The 13,817-nt window shown below is 36.5% G+C and overlaps 1 protein-coding gene across 7 annotated transcripts in view; it reads right to left on the bottom strand.

The window, feature by feature from the left end:
* Positions 1-1,271: 1,271 nt before the first annotated feature.
* RNASEH2B (ribonuclease H2 subunit B) overlaps positions 1,272-13,817 on the bottom strand; it is a 42,579-nt gene continuing 30,033 nt past the window's right edge. For 3 of the 7 annotated variants that reach the window (XM_085215916.1, XM_010728789.3, XM_085215913.1), the window contains 4 exons: positions 12,873-12,951; positions 11,861-11,903; positions 7,125-7,205; positions 4,529-5,225 (listed from right to left, as the gene is read on the bottom strand). In XM_085215916.1, the coding sequence (XP_085072042.1) occupies positions 5,118-5,225; positions 7,125-7,205; positions 11,861-11,903; positions 12,873-12,951 (311 nt within the window). In that variant the 3' untranslated portion in view covers positions 4,529-5,117. Of the gene's footprint in view, positions 1,451-4,528; positions 5,226-7,124; positions 7,334-11,860; positions 11,904-12,872; positions 12,952-13,817 lie in introns of those variants that run through there. The other 4 variants (XM_085215918.1, XM_085215919.1, XM_085215914.1 and 1 more) reach the window with 3 other exon arrangements.

The following is a 13,817-nucleotide window of genomic DNA, read 5'->3' as shown; positions in this document are numbered from 1 at the left end:
AGAGTGCCTCAAACACATTCAAGATTTGCAGAACATTTTGGTCACTTGCTGTAGGTGTCACAGTGAACTGGGTTCACAGTTAAAATGTATAGAAATAAACAGACATGATGTTTAAAATCACGTCCCTCATTACTTTAACAGTCCTATAACAAAAAAAATTAGATACCAAAGGCAGTTTGATAAAGTTATTTAAGTTAAAAATGTCAGCCTGCATCTGGCATATCATTAAGGATCTCATTAGCATCCATTTCCTCCATGCTTTATGCGAAGTCTGGTTGACATTTTGGTTGAAGTTCACCCCATGGAAAATATCTTGTATACATCCATAACAATAATATAACGAGGTGTCTCTTGTTTTTTGTTTTTACCTAAAATAGGTTTCAGCTTTGTTCTCAACATTAAAAAAAGTACATGTTGATTAAATCATGTTTAGGTTTCATTCCGCCAGGAAGAAAAAAATAGAACTATTACTTCTCCATTAGCCCCTCTGAACACAGCCCCTAGCCCAAGCCTTAGCACCTCAAAAATCAGCCTGCTCACACAGACAGAACTAGGTAACCTCTTCTGCGTTGGACAAAATCATTCAGATTAAGTTCAGCGAAATAACTTTTAAGAAAAAAAAGTTGAAATGTCCTTAAAATATAAAAAATTAACATTTTTCATTTTTTTGATTATTTTAAATCTGAACAATTGGACTTTTAGTCTAAAAGAATATTTTGTTGAATGTGGCTAGAATTTGAAATATAAATGTGAAAATTGCATACAGCATTTTGCTACGCAGCTTCTAACTCTTGAAATTATGGCCACTAAAATCATTTGCTCTGTTAAAAACAACAAGAAAATAGACAATTCATACAAAATCAAGTAATTATATAGGACTTGCTCAAGGATGCTGTTGGTCTGATCTTGCAAAATACATAGGCAGGTGCTTAATTTTAAGCATGTGAGTCACCGTGCCAAGAGAGGTTTTATGGCAAACACTAATGCACAAATATTAGTTAGACCAGCTCTTCCACTTCAAGATAAGCATAGACATAAGTGCTTTGCTGGATATGGATCAGGATGCTCAGCACCTAACAGGGCTTTAGGCCCTGGTCCAGCAAAGCACTTATCCACACGAACAACACTGCTGACTTTAAGATCACTGCTCATGTGCTTAACATTAGGCATGCTTGTAAGTGCTTTCCTGGAAGGGCCCGATAGACCAATAGTGGATAAGCTATAAAATCTGAAGCACTGTATGTTTAACACACCGCATATTTAACAATGTTAATCTGCTGAGATTTGCTTTTTCTTGGAACAGGGCACGTCTAACTTTAAGCTTTTATTTTCAGAAAGTGTGTTAAAAAAGCCTTTAAAAGCTGCTTTGAGATTATGGCAAGTTAAAATAATATTAGCAAGTCTCCTTATGCTTCTTTCATTTCTTCTTTGGATGTTTTTGTGCAGGCATCTAAAAAGAAAAGAAAAAATCCTAGGCATAAGAATTAATCTATTCAAATAAGCATCCATGCATTTACTTTCTCTCTAAAAGCCATGAAGTCAGATGCAATTAACACCTGAAAGAATCACTAACTCTTCTAAATTTCAGATGTGAATGCAAATTCTACCCTCATTTTGTGCCATCATTTTCACTGAAAAATATCAAATCATCAATTGTCACTTCTACAAATAGAACTGATTTTATTACTTCAGACTGAAAATGATGTGCAAGTCCAACCCTGATATATCCCCAAGTCAGTGCTTTATTTCCATATGAAGTTTTCCATGCTCACTGATGTCAGTCTGTTTGCAATGCGAAGCCTTAAAAGAGTGGGACTACAAGAGCAGCTTAATCCAAAACCAACTACAATAAAAGCATCACAACTCATCAGATATTTACATGAGTATGTAGAAACAGCATGCTAATTCTGAAACAGAAATAAAGTAAGACTACATTTCTGAATGGTGCTGGCATATTGTCTCAAACTAAGCTAAGAAGCAAGAAACAGCAAAGCAGCACTTCATGATGACCTAGTGCTACTGCTGGCCAGTCACAGTAACTATATTTAAATCCTCATTGTGGTAGGAAATATTGTTTTATGTATTTGGCACCACGTGTTCTTCATAACTTCTTACAGCTACATGTTAAGAAAGTTTCAAAGTTACTAAATGTATTTCATTCTTTCCTAACTGGAAAAGAGTTTTGTTTTCACATGAAAGCTATAATGGCTCTTGGAAATGGCTCATGTTCCTCTGTCATGCACAAATTTCTGCTCAAAGACACAGTAACTGATCAAACTTCAGTTGCTTTAAGTTGCAGTATAGCAGTCAGCTGAAGTTGAGATGTGACAAACTAAAGCACAGTACATGCACATACAGAAGAACTCTAGACTACTCCTTACACGCAGAGATTGATGTGAAAGCTGTCTAGAGAAAGAAAAAAAGAAAAGCTCAGATCAGAAGTCCACAAAAGCCTTCCACTTGTATCAGGACTGCCCTTCTGTCCTAAAGTCTGACAGAGAAATAGGGTTTTTTTTCTTAGAAGAAATGTTCTCAAATTGTTCAGTCAATGAACAGGTTGATGCATTTCCAAAACTATTAAAAAAAACCCTGAAAGTAGCAGATTTATATATTCAGAATAAGAAATATTATTATCTATGTGTCCCACTTCACAGCTTGTTTCTTCTGTAAATCTCTCCCATTCATGTTTTTCCGCTGAAATTCCCATCCCATGCTTGCTTCCTTTCTCAAAATTTTCCAATGCTCAGAATTGGCTTTCTCTTAAGAGATGCAGTTTCTTTCCTCTCCTTTTCCAAAACATTCCTTAAGATGTTGCTTACTGCAGAAAGCTTCACCATTAACATGACAATAAGCATCCATTTGTTCTATTTTCATTACACTATCCTGCACTTTGAATAGTGTTTTTCAAAAGGCTTCATCATTGGTGCATCCCTTTTTCTACTGATACCAATTTCGAAGATATCTTTTATTCTCAAAATAAACCGCTGGGCTAAGTTGAATGCTTTTCAAAACCTAACCCTTCCAAGTTCACAACTGCAGTTGCTCATTCTGGGCTCACTAAGTCCTTCTTCTTTCCAATTCATAGTAAGAAAACCCTCCGGATAAATAAACACGTCTGCTACAGGGTTTGTTTTCACTTCTAGTCCAGACAAGTAAGGTAGAAAAAAAAGGCAAGATGGAAATTCACAAAGTAGTGCACATCAAAAATTATCACAATGACACTTACTATTATTTTTCAAACTTATCTAATAGTTTATGTCAAAACAGGCAGCTCTCCTGACAAAGCTCCTGATACTCTGCCTAAGACACCTGAAGAGCAAGACAGTGTGGTATAACAGGAATTTCTCTAAGCTTAAGAATCAATGACGTGTCTGCATCTGAATCACACATTACTGTTTGGATGTCTACTGAGAAATACTACAAACTGTCTTCCAGAAATAAGGAAGACATAGCAATGATTCTTCAGAATGTCTGAAAAGCGTTTATTTATTCTAAAGAATGTCATTCTTGGCCTGGATGATTCAGTTTGGACAAAGTGGGAGAATTAACTCTACATTTGTTCCTTGTTCCAGCTTCATTGAGAAGGCTCATTGGTGAAATAAGTATTTTTGCAATCAGAGATATTCCACGTATTTGCCTATTTACAAGCACAGCTTTGAAAAAACACTTTGAAAGGCACACAGCTGCCAACAAACAGCAACTACAAAACAGCATACAATGCACAGCAAAGCTTTACATTCACTTCTGTTTGAAAAAGAACACCACAGAGCTCTTTAACCTAACAGATACTACTATAGCACAAGGGCTGTAAAAGGCAAGTAGGTCCGAAACGGGAAAATGGCAGTCAGTTAGATTTTCTCTAAAAATCCGTATTATCAAGGGATTCAAGTAGATTCTCTACTGAGCTAAAGTAGCAAAGAATGATGTTAAGATTGTCTGTCTCTTTAAAGCATTGTACCTCAACCATGGTAATGGTACAGCCCATGAAATGCTGGAAGAAACCAAGCCTTAGTGCTCTGCAGGACTGGCTACATCTATACAAATGATTCTAGTGACTTCATCATTTTTTCATTCTGTGAAATGTAAAGGTTGCATCATAGTAGATAGTTATATCCCTCTGTATAATACAGGAATACTTTATAATGAGGAAAGAATACATACAAGAGTGAGTTGTATGTTCAAATAATAGCCCAACTGTGTGCAGGTCTTCATAAACCTAAATCTTATCTAAGATACTCAACATTTGTAATTTTGCATCCAACACCACATAGGCTTTTTCAAATGCACACTTTTGTCTTCAAGTAAATCTTTCCCTAATTATTTTCGTAAGGACCTATACACCTTGGAACTAAACATAAAATATTTCTATATTACTATGTGTTAAGAGATTTATCATTGAAGCCCACAGCAATGTTGTAATTCATGAAGGATTACAATTCACACGCAGAAAAATACCAAAAGCCCACAAGAAATATCTTGAAGGCTAACCCAACCCCTGAAATATATAGCAAACACAATAAACACAAACTGTTACATAAAGCACTTTATTGCATTACATGGATGTTGAAATTTATCACAATTGTTTCCAGCATATTCAAAACCAAAATCCCAATATATCTTTGCCTTGATGAACTGGCACTGATGGGGATGCTTACTTCAGCACTCAGATTCTGATCAGCACAGAAATCTGATTATGCCACCCCATTTGGGTGTTACACTGAGTAAAAACCTCCAGAGTGTTTCAAGAAATAATCTTCCTAATGAATAAAAATCCTCTCCTTTAACACTTGTCACAGGAAAGGGCAAGTCTCCAGGCCAGAATGGAGTGCTATGACAAAACTCTGTGGTGATCTTGACTGAGGTTGCCCTAGAAGATGAATTAAAATGGCTGCGCTGTATGGTACACGCTAATTCCAGACTGGAATTTCTCCATGGTACTGAGACAACAGCAGTCCCACAGATACCTTCATCACACTCCACCACAGACACAGACATGTCTCAAATACACTAGTAACAAAAAAAAAAAACGAAACAAACAAAAAAACCCAACAAAAAATAACAAGAGATAGCTTAATGTAAAAGTAACCACTATATAAAACTTTTTCAAGAACAAGTGTTCATTTTGATGCTTTAGGTTTGGAGCTAAAAAAAGAAGAAATGGATTTCATTCCACTCTTATCAACTTTGGCCAGAGCCTTCTGAGCTGCAGACATCTTGCTGTTTGTCTGTGAGTGAAATGAGGAACAGAACAAGTTAAAAAGCATGCCCGTAGGAGGGGAGTATAAGGTACAAACTCCTAAATATAGAAGTCAAGTAAGAAGTTGAATTACGTTTTTACTAAGATAGTGTTATGCAGGCTTTAAATTGTAGGGAGAAAAAAACCTTACAAAACAGAAAAATACTTGTCATAAATTGCTTAGCCTCAGACAAAGACAGAGAATCAATTACAAGGAAAAGGAGGTGAAACATCTTTCCTTTCTGCAGAATGAGATATCCCAACTCAAACGTTTACTTTTGGATAATCCCTGAGTGTACATTAAGAGGAATAATGCATGCAATATAACAGATGCATACTGTACCCTCCGACTCAATCTCATGATTATGCTGTCAGCAGGCTGAATTACAGCCTTGCATTACTGATGATGAATAATTCACACTGATTTATTATCAAATTCTTCACGTGCAGTGAAATAGAGAGAAAAGAAATGGAAGAACTGAGAATGAAGAAGGTAACCAACATTTGCAAAGCACTTTGAGGCCACTGGGACAACTTCCCAGACTTCTACACCTAAAACAAATTTTATGAGGTATTTATTTATTTATTTTTAAACAGTGCTGACCTCATTTCTTTCTTACATTTTAAAAATGTTAGTTTAAAATCTCTAGGTGTTTTCCCTATTAAGAAAACTTTGCATTGTCCTTTCTTTATGATATTTCTCAGACTGCAGGACTTCATAATTCCAGTACTTGGGAGCAGCTAGAAAGTTATGGACAAGATGGAGATAGGCAACTACAGTATGATCGTGTTGCTGTACAAACATGAACAATGCTTTGAAAAAGAAAAAGAATACTATACTATATGAATCCAAGAGCTATCTTTCTTTCCCAGAATCTCTCACCAGTGTATTTCATTATCATATCTAACATTAAAAGGAATTATCTCCTCTCAGTCTACTTTTATGCTCAGTTCAAAAACAGTGGGTAGATAACAGAGAAAGGGGAAAACGTAGATTTTATACCAGTTGTCATCTCCACTTGGGGTCAACCTGCTCACTTCAAAACTAGTGTGTGCCCCAAATATGAAAAAAAATTGAAGGGAGAAAGGGTTTTATCTGTCAATATCTGGTTCTCTTTGCAGAAGGATGAAGAATAGTCAGCCTTAAGGCCTCAAGGTCACAAGACCAGCACTTTTTTGCTCCCAGTGGACCACAGAAGGATTCATCTTCTTTCAATACTACAAGAAACAGCCCACTGCAAGCCTCACAAGCTTGGCAAACACAGACAGTCTATTTTTCACATCTATGTTGCTCTCCTAGGAATAGTACAGTGGCAAGCAACACTGGACTCAGATTTGAATTGGCCTCCAAACTTGTGTTGGACCTGGAAGACAGCAAGCTCAGTGTTGATTTAACTGTGCTAAACTGACATAAATAAGTGCACAAGCAATATTTCTATGTTGAAATACAGCCTGTCTTCACAACCCTTGGAATTTAAGTGCATGCTGCCACCTTTGCCTCTTTTTCAAATAACCGAAATATAACAGTTGGAATCACTATGCCATAAGATTTATCATGTACTGATTTCAAAGAGCTTTGCAAATATCAGCTGAGCATCTTAACACGTGTCAAAGTTTGATAGTTTCACTGGAATGTTCACTGATAAAATACAGTTATAAATAATAAATAAATAACAGTTTAGGAGAGTTCAGAATGGATCACGAAGACCTGAGTCAAGTTATGCCTGAAAGCTGATGATGATGCAGCTGCAGACATCTGCCATCAGGCTTTTTTTTCCTCCTTTTTTCCTTTTAATGTGTTTTGGAGTAGAGAAAAAGGGACTCTGTGCTAATACTGAGCTTTAAGCTACGTTTTAACAGAACATGCACGAGTGCAAGGCTTACTTACCTTTTTGTTTTTCAGATTACTGCTGTTAAACTTAGTATAGTCTTCTTCTGCTTCCACAGGGACATCTGATAACTTCCTTTTCTGAAACGTTAGAGTGATGAAGTTGCCCTGTCAACCACTTTTATGATGTACACACATGGAAGTTACAAAGCTTTGGCTTTGTAACGTAACCATAGCACCAAAACAGGATTGGCAATGAACTTAGGAATCTGCAGTAAAAGTCGAAAATTTCTTTTTGTAATTGTCTTCTTTACAGATATGTAGTCTCTACAGTAATCAGAAGATATCATTTACTGTCATAAGAACTATTATTTCTTCCCAGCCTCTGAAGAATGACTTACAGAAATGACTTCAATCCAGTTTCTAATTTCCATGATTTTATCTGTGGTGTCAGAGTCTAAATATTTAGAGAACCTTTATGGAGCAGCTGTTGGAAGCCAGTGTCTAACAGCCAGTGAACCCAGACTCTGGTCTTGTCAATCTCACAGAACTGTAAAGGACCAGCTACTCCAGCCAGTATTATTGCTATTTGCCAGCACAGGTGGATCACCATCTAGTCTGTTATCCGTTTGTGCACAACCTCTAAAATTCATTCATTCAGTTTGGCAAAAAATGAAACACTGACATATAGTTCTGCTGACTGTTTCATCATTTGAATCCAGCAATATATTGAGAAGTTTGACTCTGCGTGTGTTGAGTGCCTTCTAGCTTCAGAAATAATAGGACTTAAGGGTTCTCAGAACTTCACATCATCAGGCTGTAAGAATGAGTATTTCTTTCCATAAACTGTAAGCGTGTGTTTAGTTTAAAGGTGAAAACTTTCTGGTATGCTTCCAAAAGGGAAAAAAAGTGTATAGTATTTTACAATGTCCTATTTTTATTATTATTATGTATCTGATATTACTACCCTGTTCTTAATATCCTGTGAAATCTAAGCTGTGGCCTTCCTAGTTTCTGTGCCAAGGAGAGTGATTTTGCAAGCAACTTGGATGGTACTGTACCATTTTAAGATCCTGTTTTATTCATTTTGTTTACGGAGCTTGTGATCCCCACTCCCCACCCTGCTTTCTCTCTTTCTCTGGCACTGAAAGCAGGTCTGCAGCTTAGATTTCTCACTCTTAGAACCAGATCCAACAGCAGCCTTCTCTTTTGATTTCAACAGTATCTGGATCAGACTCTCTGGGAGGCTGTTTACTGAGCTGTGATTACATTTTCAAATGACAGTCTAATGAATAACGACTATTCTCCTCTTTTTGGAATCTGATAAACAAATTTTTAAAACTTATTATAAAATGTTTGCATTTCAGCAAAGGATTTGCTCTTCAGCTGTCGTAGAGCATACAATATTTGTAAGCTCTCTTATCTGCAGCCAATGGCCAGATTCCCTGTGCTGACAAACTGGACAGTATGAAGATTACAACACAAGATCAATGGCATACTCTTGATTACAATACAGATTACAAATAATTTTGATTTAATCATTAAATCACAATGTCCAGACTGCATCCAGCTTACTTTGGTACTAAAAGAGACAGAATCTGTCATAGCTTCTTCTGTCAAGCATTGAAGCTTCCAAATTTCTCCTTCCTTGCTAATTTATCTTAACATCATTTCCAAATGTGCAACTACTTTACTATATTAGAAAATACATGCTATACTCTACTTTATTTGCAGTAATTGTATACTACGACTGCCAAGACACCTTGCTCTCATAGGGAGAAATTTCAGTGCAAGTAAAAATGGTCAAAAATGCACTAAAGATTTCAGTGTACAAATCACACTCCTCTGAGGTTGTGAAATAAAGGAAAATTTTAAGCTCCTTAAATTGCAAAGATAGATGCATCATGCAAATCCTGCTCCGGAAATTCATGGGATCCTCAGCAAGATTTCACTGCCCAACAACTGAACAGTTCTAAGCCTCGTTTCCTCTGTAACCCAACTGCTGAAATACAACAGTTTTTAAAAATAGATTCTAAGAACTATCCCAATGGAATAAAAGCTATTCACACACAATATGTAATGTACATCACGTGTAGTTTAATATAGTTGTTGTAACATCCTTATACAGCTAATGAATATCAGTTGGCTCATGATGCGTGCTTAATATTTCTTACAATGTGTAAAGATAATTCTTAACAGAATCAAAGGGCCAAGTAACTGTGCAGCCAGAACAACTGTCCAACCACATGGAAATAACTTCTATCCACAGATACACGTTGGAGAACAAATGCTATTAATAACAGTAGGGCCCAATTATTCCTACATGTGCTAGCTGACATACTGCTTAACAAAGCAGTCACTGAACCAGCCAGAAATGAAGTTATTTTAGACTTCGTTTCGGTAAGTAGCAGGGACTTTGCAGGAAAGGTCACTGCAGTAAGAAATCTAGTTTTAGTATACAGAATATTCAGTATACAGAGTGCCTCAGTTCAAATTAAATGACAAAGAAACCCGAAAGTGGGGCTCAGGATTCCAGGAGGGCAAACTGTGCAAATCATTTGTGCTATTTCTCAAAGCCAAAGCAAAAGGCTTGATATGCGAGGAAGACATTTTGGATGCAAAAGAAAAAGATGGAGTGATTTTGGATGTTCCATCTCAAAGTGAGAAATCTTGAAGAAAAGAGTTTGTCAGACTAAACCAAATGAATATTACCCCTACAAACACTTGTACCGATGCACACATTTCCCAACCCTCCTCAAATTAAAAGATATTAGGAGTAAGCAAAATTCTACAATGAATGGGAAAAAAAACAAACAAGAAAAAAAACACATTTGTTTTATTGTCAGGTAATACAGGAATAAAGTGAGAACTGCCAAAAGGTCAAACTGAGTTAGACCTTGGGAAGGAAATTAAAACAAACAGCAAAAGGTGTTTTAGCCACAGAAGGAAAAATGGAATCAAAAAAGTATGGCTGCTACACATGAATAGATACTAAAACTAATCTATGTCTAACTCTAAAACAGATTAAATCCTTTGCCTCTTTGTTTTCAAAAATGATGAAGAGGTTAAACATGAACAGAAAAAAAAAAATCTTTCTGTTCAGGACAGAAGTAAAACTCAATACACTGACACTGTTGGGAGAATGCTTCAAAAATCCCAAGTCCAGAAAGTAAACCCTGGCAACTATTCTACTAGATAGGGACTATATTCTACAGAACAGCAAAATATCCATCATATGTTAAGAGAAGAAAAGTAGTAATAGTACGACTCAGAAGAGTAGAAAAGGGGAAAAAGCGAAAGAAGGAAGAATAATTAAAGACATAAACTAAGTGAAAACTAAATGTGGGTAATGCCTTTTTTTCCCTCCACAAAGATAATACATTTTCTGGCGACAGTAAACATAAGAGATTGCCAGAGGATTTGACCTCTGATGTAACTGAAATGATATAAAATGAAGATTACATGAGGATTTTAAGGTAGGTAAGAATCTGTGTGAAAGGGAAACAAAGGCAAATAATGCAGAAAGGGATGCCACAGGAATTGGTGAATATTACCAATGGAGTGCCATGTACAATATAAACTCAAAATGATCATTATTAAAGATAAAAGCATGCTAACATTTACTGAATGTACACTACTGGGTACCGTTATGGCTACCTAAAGAACTTGCAACACTGTGAAGGAAAAGCCAAAGAACCTTCAAGACTTGAAATGTTATAAATGGATGAAACGTCCAGGAGTACAAGGTCATGTACCTACCTACCAGCTGGCTGCATGAATTTCACATACAAACTGAATGCTGATCCACTAAGGGTTGCACTGGAGAAAAAAAGATCTGTGTGTCTTAACTGTTTACAGCATAACTACCTGCCACATCACACAGTAAGAGTGGCAAATGGGATTCTAATATATAATGAGATACAGTACTTCCAGTTAAGACCAGAAAGGATTAATGCCACCGTATTGTACTGATAAAGATGTTATCATGAAAAGTGATATGACTTCGGTCACCTGTCTTCAAGCAATCTTGGAACAGGTGTAAAGAAATGTTACTACAATTATGAGAAAATGGAGAACCCATCTTCCACAATCGAGCTTAGATTCACAAAACGAAAAGAGAAAGGATATGCATTTTCCCTTTACACACAGAGAGAACTAATGGTTATGGAGGGAAAAGAGCCATTTCAATGAAAAAAAGAACACAATGTTAGCACAAAACCACGGGGGAATAAATTGGCTATGAATAAATTCAAGGTAGAATTTACAGGAAGGTTTCTGAGCATCAGAGGAATGAGGTTACAGAACAGAATTCCAAGAGAAGTAATGGAAATAAAAATCCTAATGAATCCTACAGTGGAGAACGGTCAGTGTACGAGAGATTATCCAACATGGTTGTCTGGGAATCTGTGACCCAGGAGGTCCCCTTCAGGGTCCTCATAAATTACATACAAAAGGAAACCTATGAGGTCATATTGTCCCATCAACCTCAATAAAACTAAATGAGCAAAACACATAAGAAAAGACTGCTGACCAAAACCATAAAATAAGTCTCTCTCTTCTCCTCCCCCTTTAAAAAAAAAAATAAAATTGGAAAACCAACCAAAATATTGCTTAACTAATATTGCACAAGATAAAAGTACATGATAATGTTCTTGTGCTATTTCAGACTGGGTTTTTACAAGGCCAATTTACTTTACATATTGTATTGTACCCAGTGCTTGGCTTAGTTCAGTTTTAATAATAATTCAGAGAGATTAGGTTACAACATACTATATCTGTCAATATCTTTCTCTTACCTTCAATGGTGGCTCTGGTGCTGGGACTGTATGTTCTGGAAGACTGGAGAACAAAAAGACTTCACATTATAAATTTAGACAGCTGGATGGCACAACCTCAAGTTTAACTCCTCCCCAACAGTGGTTGCTTTGTGTGTCAGTTGCTCACACACACATATGTTTACAAAAAAGTGGCTCACGGACCCTGTCTGTATTTCTCACTTAGGTAACTAAAACAGAGCCAGAAACATGGGCTCTTAAAATTTCTTAGTCTGGGCAGCCAAAACAGGAGAATCCCACCTTACTTTTGAAAACTTTGGTTTTTTTTTAGTAAGATGATATCATAAAGCACATAACACAATAACAGCACTAACACATAACTATAACAATGTTAAGATACGGGGCCTCTGAGGTGTGAACTGCACATTTTTTCTATAGGCCACAATAAGAGAATGCACTAAACAAATCTGAATGGAGGGGAAAATGCAGAGTCCCAGACACGCTCCAAGCAAACTGCTGCTGATTAAGAACACCAGTACGAGGACACTGACTCACCTGATAGATAAGAATAGATAAGAAGTATCAGTTAGCACAGGTTAGATATGTGGACTCAAATCCCAGTAGCACTGAGTGATTAGGAAAAAGGAAAGAGCACTGGGGATGAGGACTGTATTTCCAGGCATCATTATTCATGCTCCACAATTATGGACAAAGTGCTTTAACTCTTTGAGTTTCCTTTTATTCCCCTCTAGAATTGCATAAATTGCTTGAGCTTTTCAGATGCAACTGTGATAACAGATGTAGGAGATTTATATATTATTACATCTCTCCTCCAGCCCACGTCCTTAGAATCACAGAAGGGCACAATGTACATTTGAAAATATCACATTTAAACAGAATCACAGAACTGAAGTGGTTGGATTGTGTTATTCACCGTAATTTTGATGACCAGATATAAATATTCAATAGAAATGACCAAAAGGACATTAATACATGCCACACGTGGCTAGCAGCTAGCTGAAACAATGCTTACCCTAGGTATTTTGACAGCTCCTTGCTCAGCTCTTCAGTAATATATTCTGATATTAACCCATGGGCATACCTCACATAGTCTTCAGCAACAGGACAGAAAAAAGAAAGGAGAAGAAAAAAAAAAGAGCATTAACATTATATATAGTCATGCTGCCTTAGTCATGATGTATGCACTACCATAAATCATAAGGTTGAACTAATAGTAAGAGACTTCTAATGGATACATGTGATGGTTCTTTGTGTTGAGTAGTTTATGTTATATGACACTTGTAGGTTTATTTAAAAAGTAAAGACTTACTACACTCACTTTGTCAGCACATGTTATTAATATCTGCTGCATGCACTTAACAAAAACTGTTCACTTTCTGAGAACACCAGATATCATGTATTTTTCCGAAGAAATTAAATTTTAAAAACCTGCAAAAGTAAAAAGCTGACTCAACAGAACATGCAATCATTAATTTTAAAGCATCTGGATCTTACAATTATTTGGCAAGCGCTTCAGTACTAAAGTACATTTTCTGGCTTCAACTGAAAACAATTAGATGAGACAATGAGTCTATTTCAAAGTCTTGTACTTAATTTCAGTACTTTATGGAAAATGCCAAGGCCTATCTAAACATCACTGGCAAGACAGGATAATTATCTGTGGAAATAAGAACTACTAGAAGCTGTTCTCAGTACAGGGCACTCCTGCTATAAATGTCTTTCTGAGAAAAAGGAAAAAAAAAAAAAAAGGTGACTCTTTTAAAACATGAAGTTCTAAACCAGATCTTTTCCAGTCACGTTCTACACTAGCACTGACTGATCATGGGCTGGATCTTCTAAACTTACTGTTGTCGAGGCTGCTAGGGAGTAACTTTATCCACACACAGGAAGCATTTGCCAGAGAGACATGAAACTAAAATCTCACCTCTGACTTCCACATACAGCATGCCAGTTCTAT

This window comes from Meleagris gallopavo, chromosome 1, assembly GCF_905368555.1.
Source record: "Meleagris gallopavo chromosome 1, MGAL_WU_HG_1.1, whole genome shotgun sequence".
NCBI lineage: Eukaryota > Metazoa > Chordata > Aves > Galliformes > Phasianidae > Meleagris > Meleagris gallopavo.
Note: the sequence above shows the minus strand (reverse complement) of the source record. Positions and strands in the feature narration are given on the sequence as shown.